The sequence below is a fragment of the Drosophila mauritiana genome, chromosome 3R, assembly GCF_004382145.1.
Source record: "Drosophila mauritiana strain mau12 chromosome 3R, ASM438214v1, whole genome shotgun sequence".
NCBI classification, from domain to species: Eukaryota; Metazoa; Arthropoda; class Insecta; order Diptera; family Drosophilidae; genus Drosophila; species Drosophila mauritiana.
In genome coordinates this window covers 28,518,043-28,534,324 of record NC_046670.1, presented here as the reverse complement: position 1 = coordinate 28,534,324, position 16,282 = coordinate 28,518,043, and the positions used below count along the sequence as shown (strand labels likewise).

At 47.8% G+C, this 16,282-nt stretch overlaps 8 protein-coding genes across 9 annotated transcripts; 3 read left to right on the top strand and 5 right to left on the bottom strand.

Moving 5' to 3' along the window:
* Positions 1–64: 64 nt before the first annotated feature.
* On the bottom strand, positions 65–3,891 carry LOC117146023 (neurofilament heavy polypeptide). Its single transcript, XM_033311955.1, has 4 exons — positions 3,464–3,891; positions 2,052–2,360; positions 997–1,993; positions 65–938 (listed from the first exon to the last, which is right to left on the bottom strand). The coding sequence occupies exons 1-4, from the start codon at positions 3,542–3,544 to the stop codon at positions 871–873; spliced, it is 1,455 nt and encodes a 484-aa protein (XP_033167846.1). The 5' UTR covers positions 3,545–3,891; the 3' UTR covers positions 65–870.
* An 86-nt stretch (positions 3,892–3,977) lies between these two features.
* On the top strand, positions 3,978–5,103 carry LOC117146025 (deoxyhypusine hydroxylase). The gene has a single exon (XM_033311956.1). The coding sequence runs from the start codon at positions 4,073–4,075 to the stop codon at positions 4,979–4,981; it is 909 nt and encodes a 302-aa protein (XP_033167847.1). The 5' UTR covers positions 3,978–4,072; the 3' UTR covers positions 4,982–5,103.
* A 463-nt stretch (positions 5,104–5,566) lies between these two features.
* LOC117146027 (nucleoside diphosphate kinase) lies at positions 5,567–6,350 on the top strand. Its single transcript, XM_033311958.1, has 2 exons — positions 5,567–5,755; positions 5,935–6,350. Exons 1-2 carry the CDS (start codon positions 5,570–5,572, stop codon positions 6,265–6,267), a joined length of 519 nt encoding a protein of 172 aa, XP_033167849.1. The 5' UTR covers positions 5,567–5,569; the 3' UTR covers positions 6,268–6,350.
* Positions 6,346–7,249, bottom strand: LOC117146026. Its single transcript, XM_033311957.1, has 2 exons — positions 6,585–7,249; positions 6,346–6,524 (listed from the first exon to the last, which is right to left on the bottom strand). Exons 1-2 carry the CDS (start codon positions 7,202–7,204, stop codon positions 6,404–6,406), a joined length of 741 nt encoding a protein of 246 aa, XP_033167848.1. The 5' UTR covers positions 7,205–7,249; the 3' UTR covers positions 6,346–6,403.
* Positions 7,250–7,291: 42 nt separating this feature from the next.
* LOC117146028 (tubulin-specific chaperone A) lies at positions 7,292–7,907 on the bottom strand. Its single transcript, XM_033311959.1, has 2 exons — positions 7,699–7,907; positions 7,292–7,643 (listed from the first exon to the last, which is right to left on the bottom strand). The coding sequence occupies exons 1-2, from the start codon at positions 7,905–7,907 to the stop codon at positions 7,520–7,522; spliced, it is 333 nt and encodes a 110-aa protein (XP_033167850.1). The 3' UTR covers positions 7,292–7,519.
* A 316-nt stretch (positions 7,908–8,223) lies between these two features.
* LOC117143539 (elongation factor 1-alpha 2) lies at positions 8,224–11,942 on the bottom strand. Of its 2 annotated transcripts, none has more exons than XM_033308276.1 (5): positions 11,851–11,942; positions 11,696–11,783; positions 10,385–11,237; positions 9,690–9,895; positions 8,224–9,621 (listed from the first exon to the last, which is right to left on the bottom strand). In XM_033308276.1, the coding sequence occupies exons 3-5, from the start codon at positions 11,205–11,207 to the stop codon at positions 9,262–9,264; spliced, it is 1,389 nt and encodes a 462-aa protein (XP_033164167.1). In that variant the 5' UTR covers positions 11,208–11,237; positions 11,696–11,783; positions 11,851–11,942; the 3' UTR covers positions 8,224–9,261. The 2 variants fall into 2 exon arrangements, with proteins under 2 accessions (XP_033164167.1, XP_033164166.1); XM_033308275.1 differs by having other exon boundaries at positions 10,385–11,234.
* Positions 11,943–13,529: 1,587 nt separating this feature from the next.
* LOC117143542 (nucleolar protein 16) lies at positions 13,530–14,507 on the bottom strand. The gene is made up of 3 exons (XM_033308278.1): positions 14,303–14,507; positions 13,942–14,226; positions 13,530–13,883 (listed from the first exon to the last, which is right to left on the bottom strand). The coding sequence occupies exons 1-3, from the start codon at positions 14,398–14,400 to the stop codon at positions 13,643–13,645; spliced, it is 624 nt and encodes a 207-aa protein (XP_033164169.1). The 5' UTR covers positions 14,401–14,507; the 3' UTR covers positions 13,530–13,642.
* Positions 14,508–14,580: 73 nt separating this feature from the next.
* Positions 14,581–16,155, top strand: LOC117143540 (cleavage stimulation factor subunit 1). The gene is made up of 2 exons (XM_033308277.1): positions 14,581–15,602; positions 15,657–16,155. The coding sequence occupies exons 1-2, from the start codon at positions 14,667–14,669 to the stop codon at positions 15,993–15,995; spliced, it is 1,275 nt and encodes a 424-aa protein (XP_033164168.1). The 5' UTR covers positions 14,581–14,666; the 3' UTR covers positions 15,996–16,155.
* Positions 16,156–16,282: the final 127 nt, after the last annotated feature.

Sequence of the window (16,282 nt, the reverse complement as noted above, 5' to 3'; positions counted from 1 at the left end):
TTACGCTTTTGCTGTGTGTACATATTATTTATCATTAGTATTACTATTAGAATTTGTGTTTCTCTTTTTTCATTGAAAAAGTTTCTTCGTACTCTAGCCTGTATTTACGAATTAAGTTAGGGGAGATCGCCCGGAAGAGACCTTTGCCTAACACAACAGTTTCCAATGAGCTCATTCGGATCTTTAAAAAAACTTAAATGCTTCAAACGAAACGGGCTTGAAATACTTAAAAAAATGTCCAAAAAGGGTGAAAGTTATGCCGTATAGTATAGACGTATCTTAAAGCCGCAGACCATTAGTATTGCGTTACAATAGTTTAAATATGTCCGCGATCCGTTTGCTTATTTTTTGAGTGTTGTCCAATTGGTTTTATAATTAAGGATATTAATGGCTTACAATTTAAAAACATCTATTTTACATACATTTCCGTTAATGTATAATTTGTTTGATTCCAATTTGATTAATTATCCACATACATATTATATTAAGATGCATTTTACAATCTGTCTGTGCATTTCGGGGGGAGTGGGTGGGAGGGTTTTAGGGCTGGTACTACTGCCTAATTGTTTTTCTTGTCTGTCCAGCTGACGCACACACTGCAGCATTGAAAGTCCAGCATCGATTGCAGCCTATGGCGTCCCTCGCGTCAACCAAATACTGGAGGACGCGAACTATCATCAAAATGAAGGGATTTCGGAGTACGAAATCAAATGATCAATTAAAAAAGAATATTGTAGTTTTGTTTGGGGGAACTCTTAAATGTTTGCATGTAGTTGGCAACATCAGACCAACTCGGCGGGCGAGCTGAAGACGCTTTTGTACACATCTGCAACGCATTAAAGTTGTTGATTGTCCATCGGTGGGATTGGTTTAGTTACACACTTTGGGCGCAGCATTCTCGCCCACCTCGGCGGAACTGTTGACGATCTTGGGCTCACCTTGAAAAGAGACTTGGTTTTAATTGAGTCCATGATAAACAAGATATTTCCAACTCACCATTTACATTAATTTCGGCCTTCTTGACCTCGCTGATTTCCTGTGGTTCCTTTGCAGGACTGTCGGCAGTCTTAACCAAGGTGGCATCGGTTTCCAAGGGCTTGCTGACATCATTGGAGGCGGGGGCGGTAGAAACCTCAACAGGAACGGGCGTGGCACTATCATCATTGTTCTCCGCCTCCTTGGGTTCCGCAGAGTCCACAGCCTTGCTAGGCTCTTCGCTGCTGGCGGCTTCCTTGGACTCAGTCACCACTGCGGTGCTGGTTTCCGTAAGCTCTTCCGCGGACTCTACAGTGCTTTCGGCTTCCTTGGGCTCGGCATCGGGCACTTCTAAAACAGTTTCTTTGACCTCTGTGGCAACTTCCACCACATCATTGCTAGACTCCGTTGTCTTTGCTGCTGCTTCTGTTTCTGAAGGGGTGGAAACGTTTTCGGTGGCTGGTGTGTCTACTTGAGCGGTGTCCGAACTGCCCTTCGAACTCGCGTCCACTTCCATAGGTTCTGGTGTGGGTTCCTTGGCAGGCTCATTTTGCTCCTTGGACTCCACAACTGCTGCTGCGTCTTCCTCTGACTTCTGTTCTGGTTCTTTTTCTTCAGCTGATGCCTTTTCTTTATTTGCGGATGGTGTGCTTTCGACGAGCGTCTCATCTTCGTCCACATCCATAACAGAAGCAGGTTCTTCAGGTGCAGCGGCAGTCTCTGTAGCGGCTCCATTCTCCGAAGTTTCCCCGCTCGACTTAAGGGGCTCTTCAGCTTTTGGCACCTCTTCGCTTGACTTCTCAGGTTCTTCTGATATTGGCTTGACTTCATCGACATGGTTCTGCTTCTCTTCCGCCACTGGAGGAAGATTCTCCACACCATCCGGTTGGTCGACCTCGGCGGGACTACCGTCTTCCTCTTTAGCCTCAGCTACATCTTCCTTCGCCTCCTCCGGCGCATCTTTCTCAGTTGCTTTCTCCTGCTTCTTCACCTCTTTCTTGTCCTTCTTGACAGCTCCCTTAAAAAAAGCTTGTTTGTTATTTTGCAATGATAATAAGACCAGATAATTTGCTTACCTTTCCCTTGACCGAGGTCTGTACCTTCTCCTTCTCCAGCTCAGGCTCGGGCTCATCAGCGCCTACGTCTAGCTTACGGGCTCCACGTCCCTTTCCTGCACTGGCCTTGGTGGCAGAGGCCGGCGATGTGCGCGCCTTTTTGCTGGGTGGCGGCGTCACCGCCTCGGCGGCTCGCGTCGGCGTTCCTCGAGTGCTAGACCGCGTCCGCCGCCCGCCCGCCAGCTCCAGGCTTCCGCCCATTGTTCGCACAAGCTCCTCGCTTTCCTTCTGCGCCCGCTCAATGAAAGAGCGGCGTTTGGGAGTGCGTTTCTATAATAGAGAAGAGATCGGATTCGGTAAGTCATGTTTCAGTATACTTTTGTAAGAGTTTGATTTCCCGCCAAAACTAAGTTCTCTTTGAGGCATTGAAGATGCTATTTCACGTCCAGTTTTTTTTCATATACCTGATATTCCATATTTCTGATTCACTAATATATATTTTTCGTCGTATGATACATTGTATTTAAAAGTGCATTCCCTATAACACCAACACACGTGCAAGATGGACTGAAGCCACGACGCTTTATTAGTGACTCAAAAATACAATTATATAGAAGAAAGAGCATCGTGCATTTATATTTTAACTCTTATCGGCAATAATTAAGCATTTAAATCCAAGTGCGCACTGTACTATTGTTGACATGGCCAAGTGACCGCAGCAATTGCACCCGCATCGACCCGCTTGCAGCTGAATTCACACAACAGACCCCAAATGAACCCCCACATTAATAGCTGTCGATCGGGGGAGTTGAGTTAGACATCGATGTGTACGTACATATATCTATTAGTAGTCGCCGCTAAAAAATGGAACCGAATCTAGAGCGCAACGTATCGCATACATACACATGCACAACACCGCGGAGCGGATGCAAGTGTTCGTGCCGCCTTGTATGACAAAGTACAGCAAACAACAAAAAGTCGAAAAGGGAACAAGCAAAAATAAAAACAAACGAGACGCGGCGGCAGCGGCAAAACGTGAGCCCAAAAGGGAATCGCCGATTGCCCTGCTTCTATCGTCATCTCCTCTTCTCTTCTTCTTCGGCGAGTAGCTACACACGTATACACACACGCACACATGCTGCTGTCATCATCGGCAGGAGGGGAAGGGGGGAGTTGGAAAGTGGACAGGAAAAAGCAAAAAGCGCGCGCACACGAGGGTAGCCGTTGAAAAAAGAAACGTAAATAGAAAACGGACACAGCGCACAAAGGGATATGGTGAAAATGCACCACATCCGAGTGCCCATATACACACACAGTTATTTTGGAAAAATACCGCAGATAATTCGGGCAAAGCAAAGCGGAGCCCATGCTGGTGTGCGTTATCGCCGTGCTATGTTAATTGTCGCTAAATATGTGTATGTGCGGCTACTTACGGGAGTCTTCTTCTCGTCCCCCGTCACCGCATCCACATCTTCCACCGCCTCCGGCTTTTGGGCCACAGTTGCCTCCGACATTGTTCAGAATAAACGCTGGGCGGTAATTCCTAGATCTTTCCAAAACTTCGAAACGGTGGCGAGGTTTACTCCACTTCCACTCTCGCAGGCGCACACAATTACAGGTAACTCAACTCGACACACGCCACGCTTCGCATACCGTGAACGCGCAACTTTCAGAAATGCCGATTTTGCGGAAACTTTTCACCGTGAAGAGCCGCACTTTTGGTCACCGATGCTGCGCCAGGACTAAGTCAGTATTTTCGTATACTTTCTGTGCCTAGAACGTTCGCTTTTCACCCTTTTAGTGACTGTTTTGTATCGCGCTTCTACGGAGTAAACGTAACTAAACTGCTTCTTGCTAGTGCTGCACAATTTGTACTTTAAACGCGTTGGCAGCGCCGTTTCAACGACTCATAGTCCATCGATAGCCACGTCATATCGATTACTTGTAGTTTGGGTTTTACCAGGTACTGAGTGTATGGCCACATTGCAACACCACACGCGGCCCTTTGCAGTTTTTTATTTATAAATCCACACAGCATACAAATGGTTTCGCAGCAGCAAATCGAGGCCATTGGAGGCGTTCTGAACAACAAGGACCGCCCACTAAAAGAGCGCTTCCGAGCCCTCTTCACGCTGAAGAACATCGGCGGAGGGGCGGCCATCGAGGCGATCAGCAAAGCCTTCGACGATGATTCGGCCCTACTCAAACATGAGCTGGCCTACTGCTTGGGTCAGATGCAGGACGCACAGGCGTTAGACATCCTCACCAAGGTGCTGAAAGACACCGCGCAGGAGCCGATGGTCCGTCACGAGGCTGCGGAGGCCATGGGCGCCATTGGTCACCCAGATGTGTTGCCAATTCTGGAGGAGTACAAACAAGATCCGGTGGTGGAGGTGGCCGAAACATGTGCCATTGCTCTGGACCGCGTCCACTGGCTGCAGAGTGGCCAAAAGGTGGATGACAGCAATCCCTACGCCTCCGTTGATCCCTCACCGCCAACTGCGGGCGACAAGAGCGTCACCGAGCTGAAGGCCATCTATCTGGATGCCCAGAAGAGCCTGTTCGATCGATATAGGGCCATGTTCAGCCTGCGCAACCTGCGCACTGAAGATAGTGTCTTGGCCATTGCCGAGGGACTTAAGGACTCCTCCGCCCTCTTCCGCCACGAGGTGGCCTTCGTACTGGGTCAGCTGCAAGAACCCTGCAGCGTTCCCTTCCTTCAAGAAAATTTGGAGGATCGCCTGGAAAACGAAATGGTGCGCCACGAGTGTGCCGAGGCCCTAGGCGCCATCGCCACGGAGGAATGCATTCAGATCTTGAACCGCTATGCCGAGGACGACAAGCGCGTGGTCAAGGAAAGCTGCGTCATCGCCCTGGACATGTGCGAGTACGAGAACAGCCCGGAGTTCCAATACGCCGACGGCCTAGCCAAACTAGACGCGACCAAGTGATTTGAGCCGAACATTTGCATCTACCAGCTGTGTATATATTAGTCATAAACTTGTATTGTTTTGTCACTTCTGTGATCACATGGACCTAATCTTATCGAGACATAAAAGAAATCTGAACGTGACTTTCCTCTGGTTTTTGATTAACCTGGTGGGTGGATGAATCAACTGGTGGGAATGCTGATGCTAATGAGTTGGACGGGGATTTTATCATCCATTGTGCGCAACTCTTTGTTTCTTAAGTGTTTCATATGTGTAGTAATTAAAAATAGCACTATTAAGTATTCGTTATTTTTCCTTTAAATTATTCGTTGAAATATGCATTCAGAATACATTCTGAAATTCAAAGTGAAAGGCGATATGGCAGCCCCATTTAAGCGGTTTTAAATTCAAAAAAGTTGAATACTTCAGCAATGCACTCAAATTTCCGCTTTGGAATTTTAAGAACAAGTATTTTTCTATCCTTAAAATCCCGTAACAAAAACAAAAACTCAAGAACGCGGCTGGCTGCCCAGTGTGACCACTTGACGATTTCCCACAATTCACCTTACCGGCATTTTGTATTCGGGATTTTTTTGCAACGCCGAACACATGAAGCTCCTGATGCTCTGCACGATTTTGGCATTCTTTTCTGTAATCTCGGCGACAATGGCGGCTAACAAGGAGAGGACTTTCATCATGGTCAAGCCCGATGGCGTCCAGCGCGGACTCGTCGGCAAGATCATCGAGCGCTTCGAGCAGAAGGGCTTCAAGCTGGTCGCCCTGAAGTTCACCTGGGTAAGCGGATAATTGAATTAGGAAGAAATCAATAGATCTACATACGTGGAAACGGGTTGCCCCACGCGGGATTGCCATCGGACCTAACCTCAAAGGCTGGGTGCAGGCGTCATCGCGCAATGACATGTGTTTAGAGGTCAGAACTGCAATTAACTGATAACGAACCGTTTTGTAACCAGGCCTCCAAGGAGCTGCTGGAGAAGCACTACGCCGATCTGTCCGCCCGCCCCTTCTTCCCCGGACTCGTGAACTACATGAACTCCGGCCCCGTGGTGCCCATGGTGTGGGAGGGTCTGAATGTGGTCAAGACCGGTCGCCAGATGCTCGGCGCCACCAACCCCGCCGACTCGCTGCCCGGCACCATCCGCGGTGACTTCTGCATCCAGGTCGGACGCAACATCATCCACGGCTCCGATGCCGTCGAGTCTGCCGAGAAGGAGATCGCCCTGTGGTTCAACGAGAAGGAGCTGGTCACCTGGACCCCGGCCGCCAAGGACTGGATCTACGAATAGACGGCTGCTTTAGCTGTCTGCCCTCGTTTAAGCTGAATACAGATTGATTCTTCTAAAGAAATAAAATTCCAAAATAACTAGTAGATAATCTGGCTGCTTTATGAGGAGTGTGGGCTTTGGAAAGGTTTCTAGGGTATTAACTTAAGGATAATCGGTAGGGTATCCACTGAGCTGTGGGCTTTGTTGGCGGTAGCACCCATCCCCTCGGTATAGAGGAGCCTCTTCCACAGTAGCTTATGTAAGAATCCCATGTGGAGCTGGAAAAAGCGATTCAATTAAAAGAAGCTACCGTCGGACAATGCATTTCCCTATCCTACCGAATTTCAAGAAATTTCCCCTTATTCAATTTAGCCGATGGCAAGGATTGGCCGAAGAACACCGTCTTCCATTGAGATTCAAGTGAAGCCATCTTTTTGGACTCCTTGACATGACCAGCTTGAGTCTCTTCTTGGACTCTCCGCCAAACAAGACGCATGTGGGTCAGTTTTTGGCAAAGGGCGGCTTTGTCTCCTCCACGAGATTCGCATAGTTTCTCCAGCAGATCAAAGGTCTCCAAAATGGAGGCTGCATCGCGTTGTTTTCGCAGGGATATGTGCTTCGCTTCTTCCAGTGCGGTATTTCGGGGCGGTTCTATAGAGAACTTCTGTTCCGCAACCTCAGATTCGACGGTTGCCCGTATCACCCGCTTTTGGCTTCGTCTATTTAAGCGTCGCCGGCGTTTTCTTTGTTTTTGTTCGTCGACTACTTGTTGGGCCGGTATTTGGTCAAGTTCATCCAGCAGGGTTGCCGTGCTCCGCTGCAGCTCCTCCGCCCGGTGCACATCGAAATCGCGTCCTGCTCCGCTGCTCTGTTGTTCCAGTTGCCCCAAACTCGATATAACTTGCTGAAGCTTGGCTTTAAGTTCACTTAATCTATGCTTTTTGTGCGGCGGTGTCATCTTATTTTGGTTGTTGGTGGCTGTGTTGGTAAACGTCTGAAGGTGCACATTGGGGGTAGTTTTAAATTATTTAATTATAGATTATTATTTTTATTAAGCGAAAGTCAGGCGAACGCCACCAGCAACTAGCCGATTCCTTGTAATACATTTAAAAAAAAAATATAATGCAATTTTTTTAAAACAAAGGGAAAGAGTATTAGCTCAGCACGTGGGGATTCAAGCCGCTCTGCAGCTCAGAACTTGGAGATGGAATTGCCATGAGGAGCCAGCATTAATGCTGACATTAGGGGCAGTGAATGAAGTGAAGGGGTGGTTCTAGGTCTCCAGTTCAGCTTTGGCGTCTTTGAGGATCTCCGCTGCCTTCTTATACGAATCTGTCTCGATCAGGTCCTGCTCATCGGCGAGGTACTTCTCCAGTACCTCGTACTCCTTCTGCAGTCTGTGAAAAGAACGTCTCATTAGGCTTTTAAAGGTGGAAATGGAAGAACGCATACCTTCTCTTGGAGTCGGGCACCATCATGATGCACTCCTGGATGACCTCCTCCTGCTTGCGCAGTACGTGGTCGTCGGCTCCGTCGCCCCTGAGCTTCTCCAACCTCGCCTGCTCGGTCACCACTTCCTTGGCGTAGCAATACTTCTCCCTGGTCAACCGCCGGACCACTCCGGATTTAATCACCAGCTGCCGAATGCGAGGGTCTGTCATTGTTGTAGGGCTGCGTTCTACTGTGTTCGCCTATGAACTGAAGTTAGTGAAGCTCAACGGGGAGTTCCTGGCATGAATCACAGTTAATTTGACTAAACTTCCAACAGCCGGCTGAGATTCGGAGTAGTTAGCAATGTAGTCTTTGTTGTTTTTGTACAGAGCGCCTAGTGAGTCAGAGCCCGAGCCAGGGTTGCCACCCTGTCGGCGGAACGAGTGAAATGAACCACTCGGAACCGCCTTAATTTGAATTTCATTTTAAACTAAATGCATTTTCTTCATAGATATTGAAGTATTTTTGAATTAAAATGCATTCGTGTGTGGTATTTTACGGTTAAGCTTCCTTTATTTTTCTCATCATTTAAAAGATCTTTTATCAAGCAACATGTTCTGTATCCAAGAATTGTTCTGGTGTCGGTTACAATTGTCTTCGATTTGTATAAATTCAGAGTGTGAGATTAACGTGTATAATATGCAGGATGCAGGTTATTATGGGGAATGAGATGACATGTGGCTAACGTATATTATGTAATATGCAAATGCAAATGAGGCTCAATGAAACATTTATAATGTTTTCAAAAACCGCATGATTATGTGTGTAATGTTGATTTCTTTTTTGTAATACTTCTTAAGCATTTGTCTTTTGGTTTCAAGAGAAATTTTGAATTCATCGCGAATGTAGTCTTTTTGGTTTAGGGGATTTTTGGGAGCGCGGACGTGGTTTAAAACTAAATTCGGAAATTACATATTTCAATAGATTTTAAATCGAATGCCTCCGACTTGACTTATCAAAAGTATAAAAAGTGTTTAAAATCCATTCGAAACAGGTGGATGCGACCGGATGTGTGGCTGCTAATCAAGTGTAAGGTTAGTTGTAGAGATGAGTATATATCGAAGGGGCGGGCTACAGCAGTGCTCCGGAGGCCGCTATCCACTCTGCGGAGTGGCTAGTGGGTGGTTTCCTGCGAAAGGACTTGCGGTGACGATACATGTTCAGATAGCTGCAGTAGACCACCACGGCGAAGGCGACCAACACCGACCCGGCGAGCTGGAAGGGCTCCTCCTTCGCATCCTCGCTGCACCTGATGCTCCTCTCCTCGCTAATCGTACGTGTGGTTATTATATAGGGTATAATCTGCTCGATTTCGGTTAATATCTGCCGCTTCTGCCCGCAGCTAGTTATAGTAGTAATTGGTGTCTCGCTTGCCATGGAGTCAAGGTGTGATTTTGATCGTCGAGTGGGTATTATAATTTTGACATGTGTATTGTTGTTGTGTGTTGTTGCTGCTGTTGCTCTAGCCGTCTGTTCTTGTTGTTGTTGGGTTCGAGTGATGACGTTGTTCTGCTGGCACCCTAGTTATTTCTTCTTCTGTGCCTTCTCAGCGGCTTTTGTCACCTTGCCCGAGGTCGTCTCTTTAAAGTTCACCGACTTGATGACGCCCACGGCCACGGTCTGCCTCATGTCGCGCACAGCGAACCGTCCCAGCGGTGGGAACTCCTGGAAGCTCTCTACACACAACGGCTTGCTGGGCACCAGCACAATGATGGCCGCATCCCCGGACTTGATAGCCTTCGGCTCCGTCTCGGTGGTCTTGCCCGTACGACGGTCGCACTTCTCCTTGATCTCGGAAAACTTGCAGGCAATGTGCGCCGTGTGGCAATCCAAGACGGGAGTGTACCCATTGGCGATCTGGCCCGGATGGTTGAGCACAATCACCTGTGGGCGAAAGACCAAGCAGAGATGAGTTTAACTATCAAAGATTTCTCTGATCTTTGTTACCCTACCTGAGCGGTAAAGTCGGCTGCTCCCCTTGGAGGATTGTTCTTGGAATCGCCGGCCACATAGCCACGACGGAGCTCCTTCACGGACACGTTCTTCACGTTGAAGCCGACGTTGTCGCCGGGCATGGCTTCGGTGAGAGCCTCGTGGTGCATCTCCACCGACTTTACTTCGGTGACCAGGTTGACCGGCGCAAAGTTGACGACCATGCCTGAAACGAAACCGGAAACGAAGCGACCGAAACGAAGTTACATATCCGGCCGTTATGTGTAGACTTTTGGGTGGGGGTGGGTGCATACAGAGAGCGAAACGTGGAGCGAGATTATTCGAACTAACTCCAATTTATTTTTATTTGAATCAATAGCTTGGATAGTAGCTAATATAAATATATATATTTGCTAGGGTTATTTTATTTAAATGGTCTTTCACTTTCATTTTGAAAATGGAAGCGCTTCGGAGTGAGATTAAATATTTCACCAAGTGCATGAGGTGGAGGGTCTCGCTCTCGACGAAGACGTTCGCTCAATAATGCATACATGCGCAAGACTTCGTCGCGAGCTCCGTTTTGGAGGCGGTGGGCGTTGGATGGCAGCCCACTGTCGACCCAAATTCTGCAGAATACATGTATGAAGTGCCCAAAGAGAAGGGAGAGCCCACACCCGCACTTATCAACCCGGAAGACAAGGAAGTTCTGCCTTACCTGGCTTGAGGAGACCAGTCTCCACACGACCTACTGGTACGGTTCCGATGCCTCCGATCTTGTAGACGTCCTGGAGCGGCAGGCGCAGCGGCTTGTCGGTGGGTCGCTGGGGTGGCAGGATCGCGTCCAGCGCGTCGATCAAGCACTTGCCCTCTGCCTTGCCTTCCTTGCGCTCCACGGACCATCCCTTGAACCAGGGCATCTTCTCGGAGGGCTCCAGCATATTGTCGCCGTGCCATCCGGAGATGGGCACGAAGGCCACCGAGGCCGGATTGTAGCCGATCTTCTTGATGTACGAGGACACCTCCTTCTTGATCTCCTCGTAGCGGGCCTCGCTGTACGGCGGCTCAGTGGAGTCCATCTTGTTGACGCCCACAATAAGCTGCTTCACGCCCAGCGTGAAGGCCAGAAGGGCGTGCTCGCGGGTCTGCCCGTTCTTCGAGATCCCGGCCTCGAACTCTCCAGTTCCGGCGGCGACGATCAGCACCGCACAATCGGCCTGAGAGGTACCGGTAATCATGTTCTTGATGAAATCCCTGTGACCAGGGGCATCGATGATGGTCACATAGTACTTGGACGTCTCGAACTTCCACAGGGCAATGTCGATGGTGATGCCGCGCTCCCGCTCCGCCTTCAGCTTGTCCAGCACCCAGGCGTACTTAAAGGAGCCTTTTCCCATTTCCTGGGCCTCCTTCTCGAACTTCTCGATCGTACGCTTGTCGATGCCGCCGCATTTGTAAATCAAGTGGCCGGTGGTCGTCGACTTGCCGGAGTCCACATGGCCAATGACCACAATGTTAATATGGATCTTCTCCTTGCCCATCCTTGCAGATTAAGCTATTTTTTAGAGCTGCTGGGAGACAGAAGGGATGCAGGTGTTTGGATGAGCAAAGTGGGTGGTTTCCGGACTCGGGGAGGTAGCATGCCAATGTGGGTCTGAACTTAATGGGTGGTGCAGACAAGTGACGTCTGTATGCTGTGGGTCGTGTCATCGTGGTGTAGACACCAAAAGCACACTTCATACAGACATGCACAAACGTACACTAGGGAAAAAACATAGAACTTTTATGTTTCGAAAATACGAATTTTAAACAAAAAACAAGAATCACGCGAAATATTTAAGATTTAGTTAAGATTTTAAGCCTTATACTGAATAATAGGGAAAATATAAACACACATGTAAGTTTTTACGGAGTCTTATGGAACCTAATATGTACGATTGAGAAATATACCCATATTCCCATCACATTTTGTGCCCACAAATGTCTGCAGCGTTTCCGGCAAGCAATTACAACAAACAGAAAAACTCACCTGTTCTCACGAGACTTTCTAGAGTTACTTATTACTCGGCAACGCTGCGCTATCAAAAACTGATCACGAATCCACCCGTCGCTATATCCTAGAATTAGAAGGAAATCGTTGTGATAAAAATGACAGTTTTTGAACTCTACGCGGATCTTCCGTACTCTGCAGCCGGACCACGACCGGGCCAAGTGTCTGTTGGTTAAAGACTGCCGTGTATATCCCTCTGCCGAACTGCACCGGGCGAAAAATCAATAACGAGCCCCAGACAGAAACGAATGGAGCCGAAGTGTGCGTACTGGGGAAATGCACTCTCCTCGGCTGGAGAGGATTAGGCCGAAGAGAAACCCTCGTCAGAAAGCCGGGAAGTGCGGCAGTCCATGTCGAAAATGTGCCGGCCGGCGTTTTCAGTGGGAAAACCAATGAAAATCGCACACACAAACGTATTTCATTTAAAGCCAAATGTCGAAATGCCGAAATTTGGCAGCTTTCGCAGAACGGTAGAAGAAAATTGAAAAGGGAAATGGCCAAAAGCATCGGCATTCGGCGGCGGTCGTGCGGCGAAAATTGCGCGATTCCAAAGGGTGAAAAACTGCAGAGGGAGACGGAGAGAGCGGGAGCGAAAGGGATGGCGAACGGCCGGAGTGCACTTGCTGCTCATGCAGAGAAGGAAGGGAAAGAGACGGCGAGAACTGCAGGGCGTTGTGATTTATTTTCTACCCCAGTGACAGTTTCACTTGCCGATTTTCCTGCATGTTATTTTTAAATCTCAGTATTTGCATCGAAGTGCAAATTGCAAGAAGCAATGTGGAAAGAAGGCGAAGAATATGCAAAAATACTTCGACAGAGGTGCAGGGCAGGGAAATAATCTGCCCACCATGTGTCATCATGCCGCGGATTTCATTTTTTGCCTGCGAATTCCAATAGAAACTACTCGGGAATAAACGGCGAACGGGAATGAGAAAAGGGAACAATCCAGGCAAAATCGAACGCGCACACACATGCAGCCGGCCGCCATGTTGGAATTCGAAAGTCTTCGCAACTTTATTAATTTACTTGCAATTTAAGGTCGCTGGAAACCCAATTTCCAATTCGAATCGATTTACGCAGCTATTATGCAAAAAGAATGAGAAGACCGGCCGGCAGTGCAAATCACTTACACTCTCTCACTTTTCGGAAAAACTTTCTTTAGGCCGGAGAATCGAACCAAAATTCGACTAATTATGCAGGGTAGGGAATTCGGGGACTTTCCCTTTTCACATTTGCACAACTAATCAATGCCTATTAATATTTTCACAATTTAACGGGAGCTCTGCGTGCACTTACCTCGAAATCACAAAACGGAAAGACCGAAAAAGCAGCGATGCTGAGGTGAACGGAGCTGAACTGATTCCGACCTAGAGATGGCACAGGATTCCATGTATGGCAAGGGCCTTGGGTTTCGTATTGCATTATGAGGATTACTTGACTTAAATAAAGTTTCCATCCCTTTAGTATGAAAGGTATCCAAATAAAAAACGCGAATTGAAATCTCTTATAGTAATACATTTTTAATACCACTCACGGAATATTTTATATTCTCTCAAACTGAGAGTCTTTTGCAGAGTGTATGGTACTTACAAGGGCTGCCACTAAAAGTATGCACACTCACCTCTAATTGCAAATGACATTGTGCACACTATTCGCTTGTGCGTTGAAATAAGATGCAAGCTCCTTCCTTTCTATCTCTCTCCCTCAATGGAAAGTTTGACAGAGCAATAAATGTTAAAAAGGAATTTGAAAAAATTCTGTTAATAGTAATGTAACAGTTATGCTTTAGAGCCTAAAATGTAGACTTTTTGCGTTCGTCTTTACTTGCCTATTTTATTGTATTAAAAGAATTAAAGTAAGTCTAAACATTACAAGTAATAGCATTAGAACCCGAAAACGACTATAATGTACATTGGTCAAGAGCCATTATTTCCATTCACTGTCCGACTCGTATTCCTCCCAGTCAGGTTTCACGCCCACGGGCAACTTTTTCTGCTCCAGGTAAACGTTAAACTGTTCCGGAATCGACATAAATCTGCGAATCTTCAAGCGGAACTGCCGCCACGTCCACTGGCCAAAGTTTTTCCGATCGGCCACCATCGCCTTGTAGTTAAATTTATGTTTGTTAAGAAAGTAGGACAGTTCCTTGACCACGCCCTTGGGTAATCTGTGCAAATACAAAACCTGTATTTTGACGGTTTGCCATTGCAGAATCAATATTTTACCTGAACTCTGGGTCGGCACGCTCGCTAGCCAGTTGTTCTAGTTCCTGGACTACGTGTCCGCGTTTTGGACCCTCCTCTACGACTGGTTTCTTGAGGCCCAATACCCGCCGCTCATCCTCGTCCAGCTCTTCCTCCAAAAACCCATTCACAACTCGGGCCGCCAGGAGACGGTCCTTCTTGTAGCTGGGGATCGCAATGGCCTTGTTGACGTCCTTGGCCAAACCCATTTCACTGAAGTTGGTGCCCACACGCTGGTCCTCCATCCACATCTTTTTCATCCTGGGACTGATAAGATCATAATAGAAGGTTTTCGTAGACTTGTTGACTCTATTGGCTGTAAGTGCACTAAGATCCAACTTACTCTTTAATTTTTCCGGTGGAACTCCGAGTTTTGTTCATCGTCTTGCGGTTTACATTGTAGCGATAACGCTTGCGAGCATGATTCTTGCGGATTTTCATTGTTGGAAGGTTTAATTAATGAATCAAACGATGTTTAAAACCAATTGAATGGACCAAAACAATTTTAAAACCGCACGTGTTGCAGATGTTAGGAGTGACCGTGGTGCGTAAAATACCGACTCCCTGATTCCAGTATTTCAATACCGCATAGTTAGAGATGGCATACCGGCAAGATAAATAGTTTCGATAACGATAACGGCACGGCGTTATCTACAAGATAAGATTTTGTTTATATCCGTAGAAAACAATATATAAATTAAACAATCATGCGTGATGAGATTTTGGACCCCAGTAACCTGGTGAAGAACCGGGAGATACTCTACCGACTGATGATCAGCCAGCTGATGTACGACGGCCTGGAGAAGTTCGCCATGGAGCTGTCCATGCTGGTGAAGGCGGACCAGTGCGCTCCCAGTGAACGCCTGCTGCACGTCATGATTGCAGGGATGCAGACGCTGAGCGATAAGGACAAGACGAACTCGGATGACGTGCTGCCCGGCATAGACTTGGAATTCGAGCCGGAGGCTTCGGCCTTGGCCCCGGAACCACATTCCTACGAAACCGCGTATGTGACCTCGCACAAACAGGCCTGTCGAGCCGGCGCCTTCAGCTGCGATGGTTCCCTGGTGGCCACCGGGAGCGTGGATGCCAGCATCAAGATTCTGGACGTAGAGCGGATGCTGGCGAAGTCTGCGCCCGAAGATATCGAGCCGGGCAGGGAACAACAAGGCCATCCAGTGATTCGCACGCTCTATGACCACACTGATGAAGTGTCCTACCTGGAGTTCCACCCCAAGGAGCACATCCTGGCCTCCGCCTCGCGCGATGGCACTGTTAAGTTGTTTGACATTGCCAAGCCCTCGGTAAAGAAGGCCCACAAGGTATTCACCGACTGCGAGCCGGTGCTGTGCCTGTCTTTTCACCCTACTGGTGACTACGTAGCCATCGGAACGGAACACAACGTGTTGCGGGTCTACGATGTGGCCACCACCCAATGCTTTGTGAGTGCCATTCCCTCGCAGCAGCACAAGGCTGGAGTTACTTGCGTGAAATATTCGCCCACGGGGAAACTCTACGCCACAGGCAGCTATGATGGAGACATCAAAATATGGGATGGAATCAGCGGGCGGTGCATCAACACCATTGCCGAGGCGCATGGGGGAGCGGCAATATGCTCACTGGAGTTCACACGGAATGGGAAGGTAAGGGGACATTAGGGGCAGTGGCTGCGCAAGACTTTAACTTATTTATTTTAGTACCTCCTATCTTCCGGTATGGATTCTCTGGTTTATCTGTGGGAGCTGTGTACCAGTCGTCCCATTCAGACGTACACGGGCGCTGGAACCACCGGCAAGCAGGAGCACCAGACAGAGGCTGTATTCAACCACACAGAGGATTACGTGCTCTTCCCCGACGAGGCCACCACTTCGCTCTGCTCGTGGAACTCCCGTAATGGCTGCCGTCTGACCCTTAACTCGCTTGGACACAACGGACCTGTGCGCTATATCACGCATTCGCCCAATGGTCCTGCTTTCCTCACCTGCTCCGACGACTTTCGCGCTCGTTTCTGGTACCGAAGGGCAAATAATCAGTAAACGGATGAAGGTTCACAAATCGAATAAAACTTTAAGGAATAAAGTATCAATTATTGCGATTGACATTCGTGGTCTCGATTTGTGATTTCATCAGAGTTAATGAAATATGTTTCCAACACTTTTAGAAATAATTAATCAGTAAAATTTTCTTTATTAAAAACTCGTTTGTGGTTTTTCCATGAATAGTTATCCTAAAATCGCAACTATAATTTCTAGTGATTGAGCGCACAAGCTTAAGTCGTATTTGTTGCGTTAAGTAAAACTGTAAAAATCATAATACATAATAC

Bases quoted from the DNA above. Each gene is read 5' to 3' on its own strand.
- LOC117146023 (XM_033311955.1), bottom strand. From the start codon at position 3,544: ATGTCGGAGGCAACTGTGGCCCAAAAGCCGGAGGCGGTGGAAGATGTG. The intron at 2,361-3,463 runs GTAAGTAGCCGC...TCTCTATTATAG, and splicing joins GGGACGAGAAGAAGACTCCC to AAACGCACTCCCAAACGCCG. The intron at 939-996 runs GTGAGTTGGAAA...TCTCTTTTCAAG, and splicing joins GGCCGAAATTAATGTAAATG to GTGAGCCCAAGATCGTCAAC.
- LOC117146025 (XM_033311956.1), top strand. From the start codon at position 4,073: ATGGTTTCGCAGCAGCAAATCGAGGCCATTGGAGGCGTTCTGAACAAC.
- LOC117146027 (XM_033311958.1), top strand. From the start codon at position 5,570: ATGAAGCTCCTGATGCTCTGCACGATTTTGGCATTCTTTTCTGTAATC. The intron at 5,756-5,934 runs GTAAGCGGATAA...TTTTGTAACCAG, and splicing joins TCGCCCTGAAGTTCACCTGG to GCCTCCAAGGAGCTGCTGGA.
- LOC117146026 (XM_033311957.1), bottom strand. From the start codon at position 7,204: ATGACACCGCCGCACAAAAAGCATAGATTAAGTGAACTTAAAGCCAAG. The intron at 6,525-6,584 runs GTAGGATAGGGA...CGCTTTTTCCAG, and splicing joins GGGAAATTTCTTGAAATTCG to CTCCACATGGGATTCTTACA.
- LOC117146028 (XM_033311959.1), bottom strand. From the start codon at position 7,907: ATGACAGACCCTCGCATTCGGCAGCTGGTGATTAAATCCGGAGTGGTC. The intron at 7,644-7,698 runs GTATGCGTTCTT...TTCTTTTCACAG, and splicing joins GTGCCCGACTCCAAGAGAAG to ACTGCAGAAGGAGTACGAGG.
- LOC117143539 (XM_033308276.1), bottom strand. From the start codon at position 11,207: ATGGGCAAGGAGAAGATCCATATTAACATTGTGGTCATTGGCCATGTG. The intron at 9,896-10,384 runs GTAAGGCAGAAC...GTTTCGTTTCAG, and splicing joins GACTGGTCTCCTCAAGCCAG to GCATGGTCGTCAACTTTGCG. The intron at 9,622-9,689 runs GTAGGGTAACAA...TTTCGCCCACAG, and splicing joins CAGCCGACTTTACCGCTCAG to GTGATTGTGCTCAACCATCC.
- LOC117143542 (XM_033308278.1), bottom strand. From the start codon at position 14,400: ATGAAAATCCGCAAGAATCATGCTCGCAAGCGTTATCGCTACAATGTA. The intron at 14,227-14,302 runs GTAAGTTGGATC...TGATCTTATCAG, and splicing joins TCCACCGGAAAAATTAAAGA to TCCCAGGATGAAAAAGATGT. The intron at 13,884-13,941 runs GTAAAATATTGA...GTATTTGCACAG, and splicing joins CGTGCCGACCCAGAGTTCAG to ATTACCCAAGGGCGTGGTCA.
- LOC117143540 (XM_033308277.1), top strand. From the start codon at position 14,667: ATGCGTGATGAGATTTTGGACCCCAGTAACCTGGTGAAGAACCGGGAG. The intron at 15,603-15,656 runs GTAAGGGGACAT...TATTTATTTTAG, and splicing joins AGTTCACACGGAATGGGAAG to TACCTCCTATCTTCCGGTAT.